Below are 21645 nucleotides of genomic sequence, written 5' to 3'. Positions count from 1 at the left end.
GCAGGTCTAGTGTCACATGGTTGGGCCAGGCCTTGCAGTGTCCTGGTGCTAACAAGGCTGGCCTCTAACTCAGAAATCCACCTGCCTCTGCCTCCCGAGTGCTGAGATTAAAGGCGTGTGCCACCATGCTCGGCTTTCATGGTGTCTTAAGAAAGTTTACAAACCTTGTGCTAGGCCACATTCATAGTTCCCCTAGGGTGTATGCATACCATGGGCCACAGGTTCATCATGTGTCATTTTAGAACTTGACCTAAGTGATATGTCTTGTTCACCTGCTGTGCATTCCAGGATCGTGGGTCTGCAAAGGGAGGCGATGGTCAGACTAGGATCCGCTCAGTGTGCATTCTCTAGCTTTGCAGTTGCAGAGACTTGATGGTGACCACAGACAGAGCTCCAGACATGCGTAACTATGCCTGTCACTAAAACACATTTGAATATAGTTCCTATGTTGGAATAATCAGGCTACTGATACTTCTGTTCCTGAGAGAAGTTCATTAGATGACGGTGGACAAAGGAGCTTAAAGGAGGGAGATAACCCTCCTCCCCATATCTAGTAAGTGCTCAGCAAGGCTGCCATTCTGTTTTCAGGTGGCTGAGAAGAGCTAGTGGACAACCCTCCTAAACTTAGGATAGATAAGTCACAGTCTCACCAGGAAGACAGGTCTGAGATCTTAATCTGACTTAACCGTTTATTCTGAACTCACATATAGCCATGGAATAAGCCACGGGGGATCCAATCCCATTTTCTTTTTTTGCATGAGAGAACAAGTTGGAATCCCATAGAGAGTGCTGTGGCAAATAGATGAAGCAAGCTGTGGAGAGGCCAAGTTCTTGTGATTGACACGCTCCTGTGTAGTGAGTGGCTCAGTGGAAGAGAACAGACTGCTGAGCTCCCCACCGCATCCCTCTCTAATGTGATTCAGTGAACGGAGATTTCAAACCAAGCTGTATGCCTATCTCAATGGATATGTGCTCTGCCCTGAGGTTGGCTCCATTACGATGTCCCATGGAACACAACGTTACCTCTAATAGAGTCACCAAAGGTCCCTGTTAGAGAGTATTAGCATCTGACCTTCACACACTTGGTAAATACAACAGTTCATAAGAAACCAGCTCTGCTTGCAAATGTGGAGAGGGAGTAAGGAACTCTGAAGTGCTTTGGGTTTCAGCCCCTTGATTATGATGGATTCCCAGACTCTGTTATTCCCCAGGAAGTCTGGGAACAGTACACCATGACTCCCAGGGATTCTAGTGATTTTGTGACCTTGTTTAAACAGTAAACCCAAGCCTTACGTCAGTACCATTCTCTCAGCAATCTGGGGAGGAGCTGTATTTCTCTAAAATGTTTTATTATAAAATTTAATAAATTAAATTAGCAGTGCTTGTTCATGGTTTATTGTAACCTAATGAAACAAAACTACCTAAAATTCCATTCTTGATGGATAATTCTTCATGTGTGTATATCTTAGGAAAATACAAAGTTTATTATAATGTATTACTGTTTTTGGAAACTGCTTTTCCCAAACAACAATATCTCATTTTTTTTCCTTCCTCAAGAGATGACTATCCAATGAATTAGATTATATTTTCTAGACTCTGTGTAAATTGAATGGTGCACCATATATAATTCAGACGTGGCTTATTTTACATTGCAAAATTGTTTGAATTTATCTATGTTATGAAATACATGAATAGTTCATTCTTTGATTTTGTTTTCCCTCTATTCTCATTATGTAGATATATAGTATTTAGTTACTTATTCGCCTATTGATAGACATTCAGTTCTGGGAAACACATATTTAAAATAATGTTATTAAGGCTGTCCCTGTGTATTTCTGTGGCATTCTAGTTGCTTTTCTCATTGTCGGAACAAAAGATCTGGTGAAAACCACTGAAGCAAGGGGGTACACGCTGGCTCACGATCCCTTGTGGTAAAGACGGCATGGCAACAGGAACTTGATGCAGCTGCTCAGTGTGCGTTCACAGGCAGGAAGCACGGAGAGATGCATATTGGTAGTACACTTGATGTCTCTTTTTTATTCAGTAGCCTATGGGATGGTAGTGTCCCCATTCCAAATGGGCCTTCCCTCCTCAGTTAAACTTCTCTGAAAATGCTATTGTAGACATGCCCATAGGTATATCTTCTGGGTGATTCTAAAGCCATGGTCAAGTTACAGTGAAAATTAAGCATCACATACAGCCGTATATTTTAATTTCTCTTAGATTAATACAAATGCAAGAAGTAGCTGAGTCAAAATGATATGTGCATGTTAAACCTTCAAAGAAATCCCTACACTGTGCATTCCAAACAAATATATGAGAAATTTGATGGCACCACATCCTCATCCATGTTTGGTCTGGACAATGCTGTCTTATACCTTCTTTTTCTAGTTCCTATACATGTTTTCCCTGCCTAATTTGTTACATAGGCACTCATGTGCGTGCATGCGTGTGTGTGTGTGTGTGTGTGTGTGTGTGTGTGTGTGTGTGCATGTGTGTGGCTGAGTGGCTGTGTGTATGCATGTATGTATCTACTTCTATGTGTCTATGTATGTATGTCACGCATGTACACGTGGAGGCCAGAGATCAGCATCAGGTATATTTAGCACTCACAACCTGAATTTTTTTAGACAACATCTTTCAGTGAACCTGAAGCTCACTGATTTGCAACACTCGTTGTCCAGTGAGCCTCAGGAATCCCATCTCTGCCTCCCTTGTACACGTATCACAGATGTAAACCATCGTGTGTTTTTTACAGTGTGGGGAATCAGAACTCAGCTCCTCAGGTTTGCACAGCAAGTGGTTTAAGTCATCTCCCCATGTCCCTTTCTTCCTTTAAAATTTAAGTTGTCCTTTCTGACTTCCCATTACCCTTTGCCTTTAACTGTCTGTGGTTCCCAGTTGCTGGGTCCTCCATATTGTTTAGCCAGGGCTAGCAGAAGCTGGAGATGTGAGCGGGCCTTGCTGAGCACTTTGCCTGTGTTCCATCTGAAGATGCTACGGGGGTTAATTACCTGGTGTCTGTGAAGCATTCTGAATCTGATAAATGCTGATTATTATTACACTGGTATCTCCTCCTTTGTCCCAAAGAGCTGGCAACCTGAGGGGAAGCAGACAGTTCTGGAGTTAGCCAAGATAACCAGCATCTCCAATTTAAAAGTTGTCATCAACTTTTCCAGAACTTTCTCCCTTGCTATCAGTCACTGTCCCTACATTTGAGTCTTTGTTTCTAAGCTGCCCAAGTAGGAGAGAAAGTACTTCAAGGAGAGACATGGGAGTGCAAGAAATAAGGGAAGTCCTCCAGAAGTGTGTTTTGTCTGACTTGAGCAAGGCCGCGTCAAGGACACCAATGCCCCCGACCTACAGGTGTTACAAAACCTTTCCCAGATGACAGTCAGAGGATAGCAAACCCTTTGGGTCAGGCTGTGATTATTGACAGTGTGCATGGGAACTAGACACCACAGCTTTCCTCTCTCAGATGTTTAAAGCCTGAGGAGTGCTCCCCTAAAGACAGTGCCCACTGAGATAAGGTACACCCACCTCTCAGCTATGTATAATAACCCTACCTCCTTGTTCATACTTACGAGGTACTCTTGCCTCCACGTTCAACCGTATACAATAAATGCACCGAGCTTCCTGGATGCTGTGGCTTCTCAACCAGAGATCCCAGTCCACCTGATTGCAGCTCTTCTGTATCTCCACGTGTTTGTCTTTTCTTTATTCACTCGACACCCTAGTTAGGTCAGTCCCCAAAACCATGCAAAGGGACAAGCAAACCCACCTAGCACCCGCTCTATGTCTCTCACTTCGTCCTCACAAGGTGTGCAGGCAGGGGGGCTATTTCAGCATGTGATAGCATCTGAGAACACACTACGTTGGAGTTCAGGTCTCTGTCCATACCCCTCACGAACCTGTTCTACTAACATTGCTTAAATATAAAGTGGGAAAGGAGTATTGGGAAGACCGAGTCAGATGAGGGTTTAAAAAGAGACCTAAAACCAAGAGGAGTGGTAAAGCAAGAATCGTGGTGGCTTGATGGCAGAGAGCTTTAACTTAAAAGAAAAAAAAAATGAATTTGGGGCTGGTGAAATGACCCAGTGGCTAAAGGTGCTTGCAGCCAAGATGAAAGATCTGAGTTCAATCCCTGCATCCTACATTGTAGCAGAAGAGAACTGATTCCCTCAAGTATTCACACAGACACACAGACACAGACACACAGACACACAGACACACAGACACACACACACACACACACACACACACACACACACACACACACACGTGTGTGTGTGTGCGCGCGTGCGCGCGCACGCGCGCATGTGCATGAAGGAAAGAGAGAGATGGAGAAGGAGAGGGACGGGGAGGGAGGGGGAGAGAGAAAGAGAGATGGAGAAGGAGAGGGACGGGGAGGGAGGGGGAGAGAGAAAGAGAGATGGAGAAGGAGAGGGAGGGGAGGGGAGGGGAGAGGGAGGGGGAGGGGGAGAGAGAGTTTTAAAATGATGGAGCTTTGAAGGCCATTAGCACTAACTCAAACCCACTTTGTCATAGGCCAGTGAGGACATCAAGTCAGGAGAGGCAAGCAATTCTTGTTCTAGCCCATTCATATCTTGACTCTGCCATCGCTATCCTTACTCAACAGAATAGTCATCCTAGCCATTTCTTCTCCAATTGCTCTCTCCTCTAACAGGCAGAGTGTCTTGCTGAACTTGAAGCATGCCTGGCTAATCCAGGTAGCCATCTTGCCCTGGAGATTCCTTGGCCATGCCCTCTGAATGCTGGGACTACTGGTGGCATCTATGCCTACCCTACTCCTGTGTGGGCCCTAGGGATTTGATCAGTTCCAGATGATTGCATACTAAATGACTTAACCACTCTAGCCCCTGTGCCATCTCTCTGGTACCCAAAAGCATGGTCTTTACTATGGCTTTTTGTCTCTTGCTAAGTTGGTTGTTCTCACGGGCAGCCTGCTGCTCTGAAGAGTTTATACAGAATGAAAACAACAGGTCTACATGTGATGCTAGCGGAAGGTAGCCCTTCAGAGTTTTCTCACAGTACTATTTTAAGAGATTCACATAGGTAACTTGAATAAACCGTAAAGTATGTCAGCCGCTGGAATGGTGCATACCACTAGACACATTGCTGTGTCACTGACCCAGTGACTACAGAGGTCGGCGTGCCACCAGGAATATTTACTGCCCGAAGTATTTTTGTCAGGGCAGAATGTAGATGTGTAAAACCATACCCCACTTCTCAGGGTAGGCCTGAGGTTAAATACCTTTCCCAGGGGGGAGGAGTGTGTGGGAACAGAAGCTTATTGGTTAAGCCCTGAGGGCCTCATTAGTGTGGAACCTCATTAGCATGGAGAACTGTTTTGGGTCTATGTGACTGTGCTCAAGTCTATATTGTCTTGGTCTGAGATGTTAGGGACTTGCCTCCTGTACAGGAGGAAGGGCTTGGGACTTTGCCCCTTCGTGACCGATGGCCACAGATCTCTCTGGGGGTCTGAGGTGATGTGACAGGGGCCTGGTGTGGGGAGCAGGTGAAGCTGTTCCTTTGGGGTCTCTGGGACTCCTTGGCTTTAGCTTGAACTTACCAGGCTTCATGGTCCACCGCCCCTCAATGCAAGTATTGAGAGACCCATTGTAAAGGATCAGGATAAAAGTCAAATCTGGCATACAGAGCAGAGGACGGCCTGGTCTGGCCTCAGTCAGAGGAGATGCACCTAACCCTCAAGAGACTTGAGGTCCCAGGGAGTGGGGAGGGGATATCCTATTGGAGACAGGGAGGAGGAAGAAAGGGATGAAGAATTGTTGGAGGGGTGACTGGGAGGGGGATAATGACTGGAGTGGAAAAATAATAAGATTAAAGATAATAATAAATACATTACGTTAAAAGAAGAAACAATTAAAACAAGCAAACAAAAAACAAAAAACAAATACAAAAAAGCAAAAACAACAACAACAACAAATCTGAGTGACCCCAGTACTCCTTTTTATTCCTGGAGATAAGGGCATTGAGTATTCTATTTCAGAGTAATTTCTTTTTAAAGAATGGAGGTGCTTCTCCAATCTTGCAGCAGTTTTCTTACGGAAAACACTGCCCCACACAGAAATGAGACTACTTCCTTGTGTGTGGCACTTACTAATCAATCCAGAGGTAAAATTTTCTCTAAGAGCTTTCTGAATAAACGTTATGAGTAACATCACCCCACACAGTGAGTGGGATGATGTTCACACACTGGGACTCTGCTAGCAGATGCATTTGCCCTGTGGTACTCTTCTACCATGCAGGGGGAAAATTAAGGTCTTGCTTAGTGCAGCTTGGTTCAAATAAAAACATAAACAGTAAAAAGAACAATATATATATATATATATACAATATATATATATATATATATATATATATATATATATATTCTGAAAACTTCAAATTATTTCTGAAGAATCATGATTTTTTTTCATGTTCATAGTTAAATGACTGATTTCAGTCAACATTCATGGATCAGAGCTGACTTGGTAAGTAGGATAGCCACACTGGGAGGGTTATTTCGTAGCTTCTCCAGTCCTAGTTAATGACCTGGAAAGGTAATTTACTAAGTTTAATGTAGAAGCTGGAAATTTTTACTTCGATCTATTTCCCCAAACCACAACTTAATTGCCTCGAGATCCATTGCATATTCACCTTGTAGCGTCTGGTACTTCTCCTTCTCAATCTAATTTGATCTTCTGCAGATGCTCTTGCTCTGTTGAAGGAAAGTGGTACAAAGTCAAGAAGCTAAAGGTAGATACTTTCGGTGTGCATAAAATACTAAAGGGAGGGAAGATAAACCACCAGGCAGTCATTCCCATTCTAGTAGACATAGCTTTACAAACTCTAAGATGAGGATGTTCTTTAGGAAGCAAGTCTTTGTTTGGAATTGCTGGAAGGCGGTGGTATATTCAATGTTAAAGAAGAGTTCTTCCGGGGCAGGGAGCTGGGGGAAAGTAGAGGGAAAACATTCCTTTGTTGGCATAAAAGGTATCTATCATTGATTCGTCTTTTAATTTCCCCCAAGGAAAAACATCGTCTTCATTTTATCCATTCCAAATCTAAAGGACACATTTTCAACATTATTTTTAAAAATTAGCAGATGCTCTACAACATCTCTATCACCTGGCAGCTGCTAAGCACATCCTACTCACTGCCCTATTTAATCACCTGAGTAGCGTCGGGCGACAGGGGCTGCTCGGCACGTACCTCCCTGGTGCTTGCTCTGTGCTTGCATTAAGCCTTCTGCAGATGTTAACTCCTGTGTCTTCTTCACACCATCCACTGCTCGGAGGCTGAGTTGCCATTTTACCCGTGCAGAAACTAAAATACAAAGGAGTCGGATGATTGACAGCTAGCAAGCTGTGGAGCAGGATTGGTGCTCTGGCTTCCTAGCTACGGGGTCCACACTACTCACCTTTGAGGGTACATGTGTTTGTCAGCATGGGCAGGGAAGGAGCGGGAGTCAAGACCACTCACGAATACCAGAACTACCCTCAGGTTCCACAGAGAACTTAGAAAAGCCAACCCGAGCACCCAGCTGTACGTTTTTCTCTACTTTGGACACTTGTTACTAACACATCGGCCATGGTGCTGGTGGGAAAGGAGGGCACTTGCATGTACCTCGCCTCTGTGCAGATTTCTCTGTGGTACTCAGTATGATACTGAAGCCAGGCATGATAGTGTAAGCCTGTCATCTCAGCCCATAAGTGGCTGGGGCAGGAGGAGGGAGCCTATGTGAGATTCTGTGTCAGGAGAAAAAAAATAGCAGTATATAGAAATAAAAATGTATTTCAATCAATAAGTAAAATTTTATTTTAATATGTATAGTAATGGTTATATTACATATACATATATTAATGATTTTATATATATACATACAGTATATATACAGTATATGTATATGTAAATGGTAAATGATTAGAATGAAAGGAATGGACAGACAAGGTGGTTTAGCAGGTTAAGGTGCTTACCTCTAAAACTGACAACATAAATTTGGTCTCTAGAACCTACATGGTAGAAGGAGAGAACTGGCTCCTGCAAATTGTCCTCCAGTCTCCACATCTATGCTAAAGAATACATGGGTAAAATAAATACATATACATCATACATACATAACATACATACATACATACATACATACATACATACATACATACTTTTAAAATCTAGAGGAGGAGGAATGAGCTATAATAGGAATTTGGCTTATGGTTAGGTTTACTTTTATTAATAGACCTTGAGTGATGGCTTATGCACAAGTTGTCTGCACCAAGGAGCTAACTCTCTCAAAGAGAATCTTTGACCCAACTTGGAGCAGTGCTTTCTTTTTGTTGTTGTTTTTTTGTTGTCATTGTTTTTGGGTTTTTTGTTTTTGTTTTTTCAAGACAGGGTTTCTCTGTATAACCCTGGCTGTCCTGGAACTCACTCTGTAGACCAAGCTGGCCTCGAACTCAGAAACCCGCCTGCCTCTGCCTCCCGAGTGCTGGGATTAAAGGCGTGTGCCACCACCTCAAAAAGCACACACATCACCTGTACATACCAATAAACATACATTTGGATGGGCCTGAGATTCTGCATTCCCAACAAGCTTAATCCGGGTCCCCGTGTTCCAAAGAGCACTGTTATGGACATTTGAGGAGTTCAGGGGACTCAACACTGGGACAAAAAGAATAGCTCTTGGAGATCTCTGCAGGGCTCAGCAATGGAAAGGGATGCAAAAATGCATCAAGTACCATTATGCAATTGATGCTCTCTGCTTGGTCATCCTGGTCCTTGAGTTAAGTACGTACTCTTCACTGAGTAAAACTGAACAGTCAACGAAGAAGAGAACTGTTTAAGTGATGCCTAAATCCCCAGAGGAATTCCAGAGCAGGACTTAAGAGACTGCACGTCTCATACCCAAACGAGGAGACACATGGCTCCACAGGATATATCTCAGTGACTTTGGAAATGTTTTCAAATGTTTTCATGCTAAATGTGCCCTACTAGAGCAGGAGAGGAGAGCACTAACTCCCCCAAGCATTTGCCTCCCACTGTGAAATAACAAGTCGGCACAGACTGACAGGTGAGCTACACAGTGGCTTCATTGCTTCTCGGCTGCACAGAAAGGCCATCTAGGACCCTTGAGGCATTTTCAATGATCAGGAATGGCTAGGATCATGGTGGAGTTCTTTCTTTCCAATTCAACTATTGAAGTCTGATCCAAAGGACACTCGTCTTGCTCCGCCCTCTGACTGAAGGGATGCTCACATCTCTTCTCTGTTCATCCTGTCCTCCAGCTGTTTCACAGTTCCCTGCTTTCTGTTTCAGGTGCCCGGAGAGAGCGAGAAACAGTGGAAACCAGCCCTGGTTGTTCTGACTGAGAAAGATCTTTTGATCTACGACAGCATGCCACGGAGGAAAGAGGCCTGGTTCAGCCCGGTGCATTCGTACCCACTTCTTGCTACCAGGTAGCCTTGGCTGCGGGTTCGGGTGCTGTGTTGCAAGTGTGATGCTGTTTGAATCTATCATGATTATGTCAACACACTCTAGTGCTGTCTAACGGTATGGCAGGGGCTGAGAGCTCTTTAAAGATATAGGTGCACATACTTAGCCAGGTATGTTACTACCTGTGGTTAAACACAAGACTACATGGAGACAAGCAACAAAATACTCATCTGTTATCATGGAACCAGGACATTTGCGTGATGTCCCAGACTGGAAATTTTCCCGGATTATTCTCTTAGAAATGAACTAGATTCGTGCGTTCCCAGTATTAGTATCTGAATGCACTCATCATTCATGGGCCTTTATTCACCAGAGCCTTTATTCAAAGAGCTTGTGTAACTGACTTTTTCCTTTGTGAGAGTTTCCCTAAAATAACTTCCTCCACGTTTTTGTCGAATGTTCTGTCTGTTTCGTCGAATGTTCACTGTGTACTAGCTACTTGTGTGAACTGCATCTTAGACCAGCTCACTGGGCTGTGATTCACACACACACACACACACACACACACACACAAACTGTACATGTAAAACATCTAATTGGTGCAGAGGGCTGTTGACCATCTCCACAGTCAATGCCACCTTCAGGAAGTCCCTCTTGAGCTTGCATGGTGGAAACATTGTATCCTTTGACCAGCACCTATCAGCTTCTTCCTCATATCAGCTCCTGGTAACAAACATGAAACTTTCTATTACTACGAGTTTCACAATTTAAACTCCTCATTTATTTTGAACCACACAGCATTTATCCTTATGTTTCTGACTTAGCTGAACTTTCCTTTTTTTTAAGGCAAAATAACATTCAATTATGCGTGTGCGCACGCAAACACACACACACACACACACACACACACACACACACACACACACATGCCATGCCACATTACATTTTCCTTCTAGAGGAGAATTTGGAGACTTCACATTCACTGATTTCAAATACATGACTAAGTCAGTGGAGACGAAAAAAGCAAATGATACTGATACAATATTATGCATAGTCATGAAAGACAGTGGGATGTCAGAAATAGATCCACCCATGTACAGTCCACTGGTCTTTGACAAGGGTGCCAAGAAGAGAAGACATAATAGGGAAAGCACAGTCACATCAGTAAATGGCGTTGGGGAAACTGAGTCTCCCCATGTAAACAAATAAAACTGGTTTATTACTTGAAACTATATAGAAACAACTCAAAATAGATTTAAAACATAACATCTGAAATCAAGGAACTCCTAGAAGAACCCTGTAGTGACTGGTTTTGAGTGTCAACTTGACAAAAGCTAGAGTTATCACAGAGAAAGGAGCCTCAGTTGACGAAATGCCTCCATGAGCTCCAGCTGTGAGGCGTTTTCTCAATTGGTGATCAAGGGGGAAGAGTCCAGCCCGTGGTTGGTGGTGCCATCCCTGGCCTGATAGTCCTGGGTTCTATAAGAAAGCAAGCTGAGCAAGCCAGGGGAAGCAAGCCAGTAAGCAGCATTCCTCCATGGCCTCTACATCAGCATCTGCCTCCAAGTCCCTGTCCTGTGTGAGTTCCTGTCCTGACCTCCTTTTATGATGTGGAAGTATAAACCTTTTCCTCCCCAACTTGCTTCTTCGTCATGATGTTTTGTGCAGGAATACAAATCCTGACTAAGACAAATTGGTACCAGGAGTGGGGTATTCCTGTGACAACCTGACCATGTTTTGGGGAAGACTGTGGAAGGACTTTGGAACTTTGAGCTAGAAATCCCATTGGGTGTTAAAGAGCTCTGTGGGATGTTCTGGAGGAGCTTGGAAGATAATGTTGAGAACAGTGCAAACGATAGAGGTCTGGCTTGTGAAATTTCAGAGGGAAGATTAAAGACTCTTATCGGGGCCATTGCTATTTTGATTGTGAGATTCTGTGGTTTTGGTTAGCTGGGGCTGAAGAATCAGCTGTGATTAACAAGATACCAGAACTACTAAATCGATACCTTTGCATTAGTGGGACAATTGATGCTGGTTTGCTGGAACTGAGAAATTAGCAGTGATTTAAAAGAACCGACATCAGTAAGGTGAAATCTTCTGGGAAGTGTCTCCTGAGAGCACAAAGAAGCTGTGCTCTAGAGGCAGCCATCATTGTACCTGGCATTGGCAGCCAGACTTGGCAATGGATAGAGTCACCCAAATGGAACTGGCTTTGAAACATGAAGGGATAGCAGCTGATGCTTGGCACTGTGAGAGGCCAGGAGAGGCCACTGGTAAAGGTGTAGCCTCAGTGGCAGTTGAAGGCCCAGGACAGAAGGCATCATGCAGAGAAGTTGAGGCTTAGCACCATGAAAAGGGCTTATGGGAGGCTATTTGTAAAAGTGCAGTCCAGTTGCAGCAGAAGGCAGCAGTGTTTTGGAGATGCCAGTACCATGAGATGATCATCAAGAACAGCAGCAGCAATGGAGTACAGGCAGCTGGCACCTAGAAGACAAGGTGTGTGCTACAAAGGGCAGAGCTGGAGAAGTGACCCAAGCCCTTTTTCTATCCTACCTCTCCATCATACATTTGTTTCTTATAGTGGTGGCCACAGCCCTGCCTCAGGAGGCCATGGCAGGGCACTGGGTGTCTTCTGCTGCCTGCCCCCAGGTCTCAAAAAATATAATTTTTTAAAATTCTCGTTTAAGGAGCCCTTGTTGGGATTATAAAGTGAGGTAGACACTATGAAAAACAGTGTAGAGAGTCCTCTAACCGTTAAAATAAAATTACTATTTGCCTTATTTGCCTTAGCAATCTCACTTCTGGAGATGTATTGAAAGGAATTGAACCTGGTATCTCAAGGAGATAGATGTCTTCCATGTTCATTGCAGCATTCTTGCTATCAGCCATGTCATAAAATACAATCGGAGTGCATCATTGTTGTGTCCTCTTCTTAAATTCCTGTGTCCTTAGAACACAGTGAATTAAACTTGAATGTTGTGTTGAAGTAGCTGAAAATTCCCAGACCTGGCTTCAGCTCCCAGCCCTTTCTGTGTGTGGTTTGTAACAGAGGTCTGTCCTAATCTAATTCTTTCTGTGCCACTGTCATTTTTCTTAGAATTTGGCCATGTAAACCTAATTTTCCCCTTCCTGACATAGTCTCTGTCGATAAGAACCCTCACTTTTCTGTTGGGTGAGCTGTGGGGACAATGTGGGGAAGGCTCCTTTTAGAGTTTGGTCCAGCAGACTCATCAGTGTGCACCTATGCTTTAGGCACTGTCTTGAGGCAGACACACAAGCCCCTAGTCCTCACGAGCATCATCAAAGCTTAGTCACATGAGCGAGAACCAGAGGCAGTTGAATAGGCTGGAACAATAGATAACAACAACAACACTTAACAGAGATGAAATTCTTCTGACTTCCCGCTGGAGTTCATGGTAGACACCAGCAAAGCTTTGCTGACTTGAAATAGAAATTTTGAGTCCCCCAGTAAATTTCAGGGAGATTTTCAAGGAAGAGGGGGCATCTCTACATCATTATATAAACATAAAAAAATGGATTTGATCTTCCATGCTTCAAAACCTGTGGCAAAATTTAATTATTAAGGCACAGTACAGCATTATTAAAGGCTGGAGTAACCATCTTAACATGCTTACACAGAGGTGGGGATATACCAAGCTAACTCAGGCTGGTCACCTTCACTGTATGATTTATAGCCACAGTATTCATGTTCACATAACAAGGAATTCCTGCAGCGAAAACCAAAGAAAGATTAGTGCATAGACATGGTTCCAATTACTCAGAGGGGACACTGAGCTGACACGTCCTAAAGCAGTTGTCAGGAGGGAAGGTACAAATAGAATAGTTTCCGGGTAACTCTGGGGAACCATGGAGATAAAACTAATTCCAGCTCATTCTCAGGTTCCTCTTCACAGCTTCTGGGAATAATGACCAATGGAGACTGTGTTTTCTTTCTTTCATTCATTCATTCTTCAACATTCATGTGCTACATCCCAGAAGTTATAATTAGGGCAAAGGCTAAAGAGGTGAAATAAAGTTCAAACTCCCAGAACAAATATATTGACAGGCACTGCTGTGTTCTTCACACTGCTTCAGGAAGACCACACCAGGCCAAAAAGTTCCACATGAGGTTTATTGAGAGAGAAAAGGTCAAGGTGCCAGTGGAAAGAGAAGGGTGGGGGAGAGAGAGAGAGAGAGAGAGAGAGAGAGAGAGAGAGAGAGAGAGAGAGATCAGAGGGGCCTTTCTTTATATACAGATGGTGACATAGTCACAGGTAAAGGTGGGAGATGAGCCAAGTGGATTCTGGGACTATGGTGGCTGTTGCCTTGACAACAGGTGTGCGAGTCTCGCTGATGTGATGTCACGGGTGTTTCAGAGGTCCTGATACCAACAGGCACCAACAGCTAAGGAAATATTTATACTAAATACAATAATACCAAAATACTGAACACTGCCTGGAGGAGAGGGCTGAAGAATAATGTTTGAATTGAAGCTGGAGTGAGAACACTCCAGAAAATGGTGGTGGGAACCAGCGTAGGTGGTTCCCACCTACAGCAAGGCTTCCCAGGAAGAAGAGAAATGCACCCACAGAGCCCTTTGTTTCCTGGATAGTAGAGTGTGGTGGGGTCAGAGCCCCCAGACATGACCTTGCAGATCAAGGAGATGAGATCAGTAGCTGTCCTGGCCAGGTGCCCAACACTTGGCTAAGTCTTTCCCAGAGCTCTTACATCTGTTCCACAAGGCTGTGGTACAGTGTCTCCTCCAGACTCAGAACACAAGGCTCAGAAGAGTGAGGAAATTAGCTCTCAGTCAGAAGAAAACCATATCCTAAAGCCAGTGGAGGTCGACTCAGGTTAGCCTGTTCACTCTGCTTGTCTGAGTCCTGGAGACCACTGAGGCTCTTGGGAGATAGTGACCATCACAAGCATGATCAGAGTAGAGATTCTTACCATTGGTATAAAAATCACAAAGATCAGGGGGTATTTGCTTAATTCAGACGTGGTTCCAATTCTATGATAAAGAAAAGGGAAACAAATAGATAAAAATAAAGCCATATTTCTTTGAGGGCACAAAGTCTTGAGTTTCTGGAAGACATAGTTGTTTCCGTGAGGTTGCTTTCAAGTTTTCCATAATGTGATCAACCACAGCAATAATGTGACTTGGTGAACTTGAAGAACTAGAGAGGCTACACTTAGGTCTGCTCCAGTGGAAGAGAGGACAATGACTGAAGGGAAAGGAAATATTAAACAGGTACTTCTAAGAGGACAAGGAAGGAGGATGAGATGAGCCAGGAACCACCAAGATGGATGGGATATAGTTTTGGAGCCTTCACCAAACCCTGCAGAGAACTCTACATTCTCCATCATGACACCCACTCTTACTTCCATAAACCGAGTGTAAATAAAACTAAAAGTGTAATTTCTGTCTTACTGAATACATTCAAGTACTCAAGAGCCATGTGTAGCTAGTTATCAAAAGCCAGGTAGCAAAAAGGAATATGGCACTGGTGATTGGAGTCATGATGGCAGTATAGGAGCCCAGTGACAGTGACAGCTGGCTTATGGAGTCAGAAAACTTAATTATCTGGGACTAGCAAGGATGCCCAGTGACAAACTCTGAACTCTTTTAACTATACATATGCATGTCTATACATATATATAGACAGACGACAGATATACATTTGATAATTAATTCCTGCTGGCAGCAGCAGGGAGTTAAGTAAAGGACAAATTGTTAGAGTTCCTTTCTCTCTTGCTCAGGCTGGCCAGGCAAGAGGCTTGGAGCATATTAACTCATCATGAACCAGAGAAAAAAAGAAAAGAAAGAGAGGGAGAATTCGAGCACACACATAGACACAGGCATACACACACATTCTGGATGTAGCAGAAATGGCTACAGCAAATTTTATTATCCCTTTTAGCCTTTTATAGCTTTTAGACAGAAAGTTCTCTACATAAGAAAGAATTTTCTCATTGATAAAATGTTACACAAAAGGGGAATTACAGAAAGATGTTAATATTAAGTTCAAAGCAGTGTTTTATTTTATAAGCTCATTATAAGTTCAAAGCAACAGTTTCACATGGCCTCACATTATCATAGTGCACACCTATGGGTTCGTCCTTGGATCTGACCTAGAATGAGTGTTTTCCTTGATCACTAGTTTGTCCCAAGCCTATTTCTCTTTCTAGTGTAATTATGAAAGCTCATTGTATTCCTTATTATTCAGCCTTTACTTACTATTTTATGAGGAGTGGGAACATTCTAGTCTTGATTCTAACTTTATTATATCTTTGTAGCAAAGCAACTAAAACCATCTCTTAAAACTTTCTAAGATTATTTTAATCAAAACAGGAATTCTATAAAATCATTAACTTATCTAAATAGCATTAATTCATGAAAGTTTATCTTTATGTTGACCTGCAGGAAATCTGCCCAATAGGGTGGGCTAATGCCCTGAAATCATTAGACTATATAATAGTGATAGGAAGAGACCTATCAGCTGCAAGAAGTTTCTTGGGACCTTGCCTCTCAGAGAGATCACCCATCATAAGCTGTGCAAAAATGGTGAGCCATTGTTACCTGTGATAGCCTTGGCCTCTCCTAGATGGCTCCTGACTGCTAGTGGCTAATATGATAGACAACACACTTCCAGGATGTTCCCCCAACTACCAAAATCTCTATGTCAGTGCTTCATACAACACATGCACTGTTATACACACAGTGCCTGACTTGTAATAGATCAGTCAATATATCACTCTTTGATATTATGATAATGCAGAAATGTTGTAACTTAGTAGAAATAACTCATATTCTATGGTGCCCTATGTTGCTAAGTTATGGTGTTAAATAGGGTAAGTATATGTAGTGAGTTGTAGACTTGATATTTTGCGGGTGTGCTGGGTTTATCAGCATTCGATCCCATTATAAGTTGAGGAATACCAGTACACGATTCCTTCAGAGTTTGGCTCAACCCCACTCAGTTGGAAGGCTGGCTCTCCTTCAGCATTTACAGATGCTGGATAGCTATTATCTCTGGGGACTTAATGCTAACTGCACAAGCAGGCTCAGTAGCTCCAGACTCAGGGCCATTGCTCAAGAAACTGATAGCTGACAGATGACCCTTAAAAGTCAAGTCTCCAGAAGGATAGATGTCAGCTCACAAACAGAGAATGGGGTATGAAAAGCTTCCGAGGCAGGATGCCAAAAAAATATGTGAATGTAGGCTTACAGGTAACAGGCATGCCAAGGATAGTTTGTGGGCAAAGCACATAAAGAAATCTAAGGCCATAAACCTTTATCTGATGTGAGGATGAGAAAGGAAGTCCCCTTCAAGTGCATACATGTAGCTAGTTAGGCCAGAACACATATAAAAATATTAGTGTTTACCACTAATCTTAAAGGACAGCTGTAGGACATGCTTCCTCGATTCACCATCATCCTCCCAAATAACATAGGCTGACTATTGAGCTCCAAAGTGAAATTCATTCTGAATATGTACAAGACCTCCATGCCCGTAAGGATAAAGTCTGGGCCATGGGTATTACTTTGAACTCCATCTGGCAGTTGGAAAGTTCAGAATATTCAGGTGGCTCAGCTGTTCCTTCTCACCTCATCCCCTCCAGCTGGCAGGCAATTCAGTATCCCTGAATGGTGGTCTAGAAATGTAAGAGCAAAGAATCCTCATCTTGGTCTCTCTCCTTCCAGAACAGTGCCTACCTCCAGGCTAACCAACCCTCCCGTCTCCCAGAGCCCTCATTTGTTAAATGCACTCAATGAGATGTCTTTACTCGAAAGCCCATGGGATCATGTGCTTTAGAGAAATAGGTTTTTAATAGACTTTACCTGGGATACCAGCCACTGTAGGTCATTTCCCCTGTTCAGCTTCTCTCTGGAAACTCTATGTGAAGACTTTCATAGGTTAGACAATGGAAACAAAGCCATTCCCACCGTTTTGAGTCAAGAGATAGTACCTCCGTGCCAATCTACGCATGGCGTCCAAATGATCTATGGAAGGCAGAGTTCCCTCCGGCTGTAGCTAGAGCTGTTCTCTGGTTGCACACAAAGCTGGCCTCTGAGACGGGAGGCTGAGCTGACGATGCTCTCAGTTTCTTGGCAGAATCATTTCAGGAAGATCTGGGAGGTGGGAACTAGAGAAAAATGGGGTCCCTCCTTGTAGAGGCCTTCCTAGCATAGAAATATAGACGGCTTCCCTAACCTCTTATTCACCAAGTACGTCTTTTGTTACCTCCTGCATCAGATACGTCTTCCTTTTTGTGACCAAGTATCAGATAAAAAATGGTTTCTTTTGGCCCATGGTTTGAGATCATACTGTCTATCATGCGGGTAGAGCATGACGAGAAGAGTATGAGGTCGCTGGTTACAATACGTTCTTGATTAGGAGCTCTCATGACTAGTCCTGCTTTTTTCTGTCACTAAATCTCATCTAACAATGAAAGAAAACTGCTCGTCAGGTCCCCCTGTGAAGTGAGCATGTACTTGTGGATAGTACCAGGAAGGTTTCTGTTGGTATTGGCGGTCTTCTTCCTTGGCTCTCTGTGAACTGGTGCGTACCATCTCATCACAGAAATACTCCTCGCAGGTTACAGATTCTACAAGCTTACACCTTAGCTCCCAATGCCAGCCTTGTATTCTTAGGCAAGTTTCCTATCTTTTTGCCTCATACTACTCATCTATAAATAGTGAGGCGCTGTCTAAACCTACTTGACTTGGTTTGTGATGATAATTCAACGTAAACTTCTTAAGAGTAAGATGGGCTCAAGGGAAGTGCTCGAATATTATGTTTTAACCCTTTCTCTGCATGGTCTTCACAAATACATTGCTCTCTCTTTTAAAACACTGCCAACACAGGACCAACTAAATTTTGCAGATGGGCACCATAGCACAACCCAAGACATCTTTTAAAGGCTAATTAGCAAAGCCGTAAAAAGTAAAACCAAGCAAACGAAACATCTCAAAAATATTTCCTTAACCCCTCATATGCAGGGAAAGAAAATGGAGCTGGGGAGGTGGACAGTCAGAGAGGGGAAGAGAATGAGGTAGAGGAAGGGGGTGGGGATTGTGAGAAATTCCCAGGGATATGCATATGATGGCTTAAAGGGAGCCCATTATTTTGCATGCTAACTGGAAATAAATGAATAATGAAGTTTTCTTTTAAAAAATACTTTCATAAACCAATTATATTTGGTGGAAGATAGAGGTGATGGTTTGGCAGACCTGAGTTCAGACTCACAGTAAAGCTTCATTTAAAGTCCACATGATCACGAGGTGGTTACTTCTTTCTGATCTCACTTCCCTGTGTGAAAAAAAAAAAGGAAAAAAAACATGGGTAAATAATGTCTACCACAGTATGAAAGTGACAAGATAATTAATGTATTATATTGAAACAAGATACACGTTGAGTGTTTTTTATATGAAATACATTTTGGGTTTTTCTTAGAATTTGTGACATTTATATAAAGGTAATGAGATATTTGGGAGAGGGAGCCCTAACAGAGAGAAAATTTATTTTTGTTATATGTGCATCTTATCCACATGGCCTAAATGGAACTCCATACAATGGTTTTCTGCTTGAAAAAATTTCATGAACACAATTTGGGATTTCCTACTGTGGCATCACGTCAGTGCTCATGGGGTTCAGAGTCTGGGATACAGAACGTTCAAGCTGCAGTTAGTCTGGGGAAAATAAACAACGGAACTCAATCTCCTAGAACTCTAGAGACTGGAAGTCCAGGGTGAGGGTCTCTGGCGATGGTCCCCTTGATGGTTTAGAACTTTCCTTCAGGGTCCTCACATGACCTCCCTTTTTGTACATGTCTGGGGAAAGGGCCAGTTCCTCGGTGTCTCTCCATAGGAGGACACTAATTATGCAGGATCGGGGCCGTATTCTTTATGACCACAGTTACCTGAATCAGTTCCATAGAGGTCCTAATTTCAAATGTGATCAAATTAGGGTGGTGAAGACACTAGCATATGAGCTAAGGGTGGTGCACAGTCCTTCTTTCACCTTGCTCAGAGCAATGACCTGAACAGCCTTATTTAACATAGTGTCTGGCCCCAGCCACCCTGAGGCTCCTCCTTTCCCCTTAGCAGTGCTGGGGAGCTTGGCTTGCATTGTCACAGGCGCTGTGTTTCCTTACATGCAGAGGGACGACATTGGCTGCAGCACAGCCAATATGAAAGGGATCTCTCTAAATTGAGTTCCTTCTTCACCCATTTCACAACAGATTTACTTGATTAGGTTTCTTTTTGTTACTGTTGATTTTAAGGCCCAGACAGACGTGCTTGCACACACACACACACACACACACACACACACACACACACACAATAAAAATTTGATTGTTTTTCATAGTAGTGGTACCAGAATTGCTCACAGCCTAGTCTTGATGTCCATTGCCACACAGAGAAGTTTGCAAGCATCTCTCCTACGGTCAAGCTTCGGTAGCCTCTCCGGGCTCTGGGAATTCCAGTTTACAAGGCACTTTCGATTTACAAGAGCACACCCAGGACATCTGCAAACATGCTGTAACTTTAGCTATTTTCTCCCCTCTACTTTTTATGAGTCCCTGGGAAAACCTATTTTGCTTAGCTGAAGTTTGTTTGAAATTGCCGAATATTTTTTTTTTTTTCCGAAAGGTCCACTTACCCACATGAAGTCAAGAGTGTTAGGGATATCATTATTGTTGTTAGCACTATTGCCCTCATTGCTAAGTCATGTGAGTCTACAGAGAGTGAGGATTACGGTCACAGTTTTTCGAGAGTTTTAGAGACATTTTAATGAAGAAATTCTGCTTGCCCAGTCCCAGTGGATGATGACCGTTCAGAAACACAAAGCTTGCAGAGATGCTACACGCATCTCACACTGACTTGAAGGCCGGAGGAGGGCAGGCAGCAGAGGAAATGATGAGTGTGTGCTTCTCTATCTTCATGCCACCTGGCAGCCAGGAACGTGGAACAGTTGATACCCAGAGTGCTGGAGCCTTAGGAAGGGACCTGGTTTCTAACCGCTAAAAGTAGTCAAAGCCTCGGGCCAACCTTCCAAATGTTAGACTCTCTTGTCCCTGGAGAATATGACCAATCACCAATTGCACTTGTTAAATGTTAAATTAGAAGCAGACTACGGTGTTTATACTCAGCCCAGAAAGTATTTGCTCTTTGGGAATTCGGGCCTATTCCCCAGGCCTAGGGGCCATGAAAACTTTCTAGGCTCTAGGATAGAGGTTGTACTCAGACAAATCATCATGTGAGGTGTGCCTCCTCCCTGCTGCTGCCATTCCATCTCAGCCTGGCACTCTCTCTTTGGTTGCTGGCTCCTGCCCTCCTGCCTACTAAGCTATGAGCTCCTCAGGCAGTCAGAGAATATGCTATGTAGCTCAGGTTAGCTACATAGCATGATCCCAGCTTTGAAGGTGCTAGTCGCCTTTGGCATTAGACAAAGCAGGAGTTGGACATTTGGATGCTCACTTATGATGTGAACCTGGGGAAATTATCATTTTGCCTCAGCATCCAACTTTCTTCATCTGTGTGATGGGCCAATAGCATCTTCTGGTTCCTACACTTAGTGTTAAGATGAATTGAGATTCTACACGTAAATGAGAAGCCTAAGAGTAAGGTATGCAAGCCGGATGTGGTGGCACACGCCTTTAATCCCAGTACTTGGGAGGCAGGGGCAGGTGGATTTCTGAGTTCAAGGCCAGCCTGGTCTACAAAGTGAGTTCCAGGACAGCCAGGGCTACACAGAGAAACCCTGTCTCAAAAAAACAAAAAACAAACAAACAAAAAAGACATCCTATCAAAGGCTGTGGTGTTCACCTTCAATGCCAGCACTAGGATGCAGAGGTAGACAGATCTCCGAGTTAGAGGCCAGCCGAGTCTAGAGACCATAGCTGCACGGAGAAATCCTGTCTCAGAAAAACAAAAAAACAGGAAAAAGAAGAAAGAAAGAAAGAAAGAAAGAAAGAAAGAAAGAAAGAAAGAAAGAAAGAAAGAAAGAAAGAAAGAAAGAAAGAAAGAAAGAAAGAAAGAAAGAAAGAAAGAAAGAAAGAAAGAGAAAGAAAAAGAGAGAGAGAGAGAGGGAGAGAGAGAGAGGGAGGAGGGAGGGAGGGAGGAAGGGAAAAGAAGAATGAGGTATGCCAAATGAGTGCTCAATAACACTAGCAATTGTCAGGATC

The 21645-nt window shown here is 43.3% G+C and overlaps 1 protein-coding gene across 1 annotated transcript in view; it reads left to right on the top strand.

The window, feature by feature from the left end:
* Positions 1-21645, top strand: part of Sntb1 (syntrophin beta 1) — a 264616-nt gene that overhangs the window by 223987 nt on the left and 18984 nt on the right. The window contains exon 4 of the mRNA XM_021216977.2: positions 9337-9476. Within this exon, the coding sequence (XP_021072636.1) occupies positions 9337-9476 (140 nt within the window). The remainder of the gene's footprint in view (positions 1-9336; positions 9477-21645) is intronic.

The sequence above is a fragment of the Mus pahari genome, chromosome 17 (assembly GCF_900095145.1).
Source record: "Mus pahari chromosome 17, PAHARI_EIJ_v1.1, whole genome shotgun sequence".
NCBI lineage: Eukaryota > Metazoa > Chordata > Mammalia > Rodentia > Muridae > Mus > Mus pahari.
Note: the sequence above shows the minus strand (reverse complement) of the source record. Positions and strands in the feature narration are given on the sequence as shown.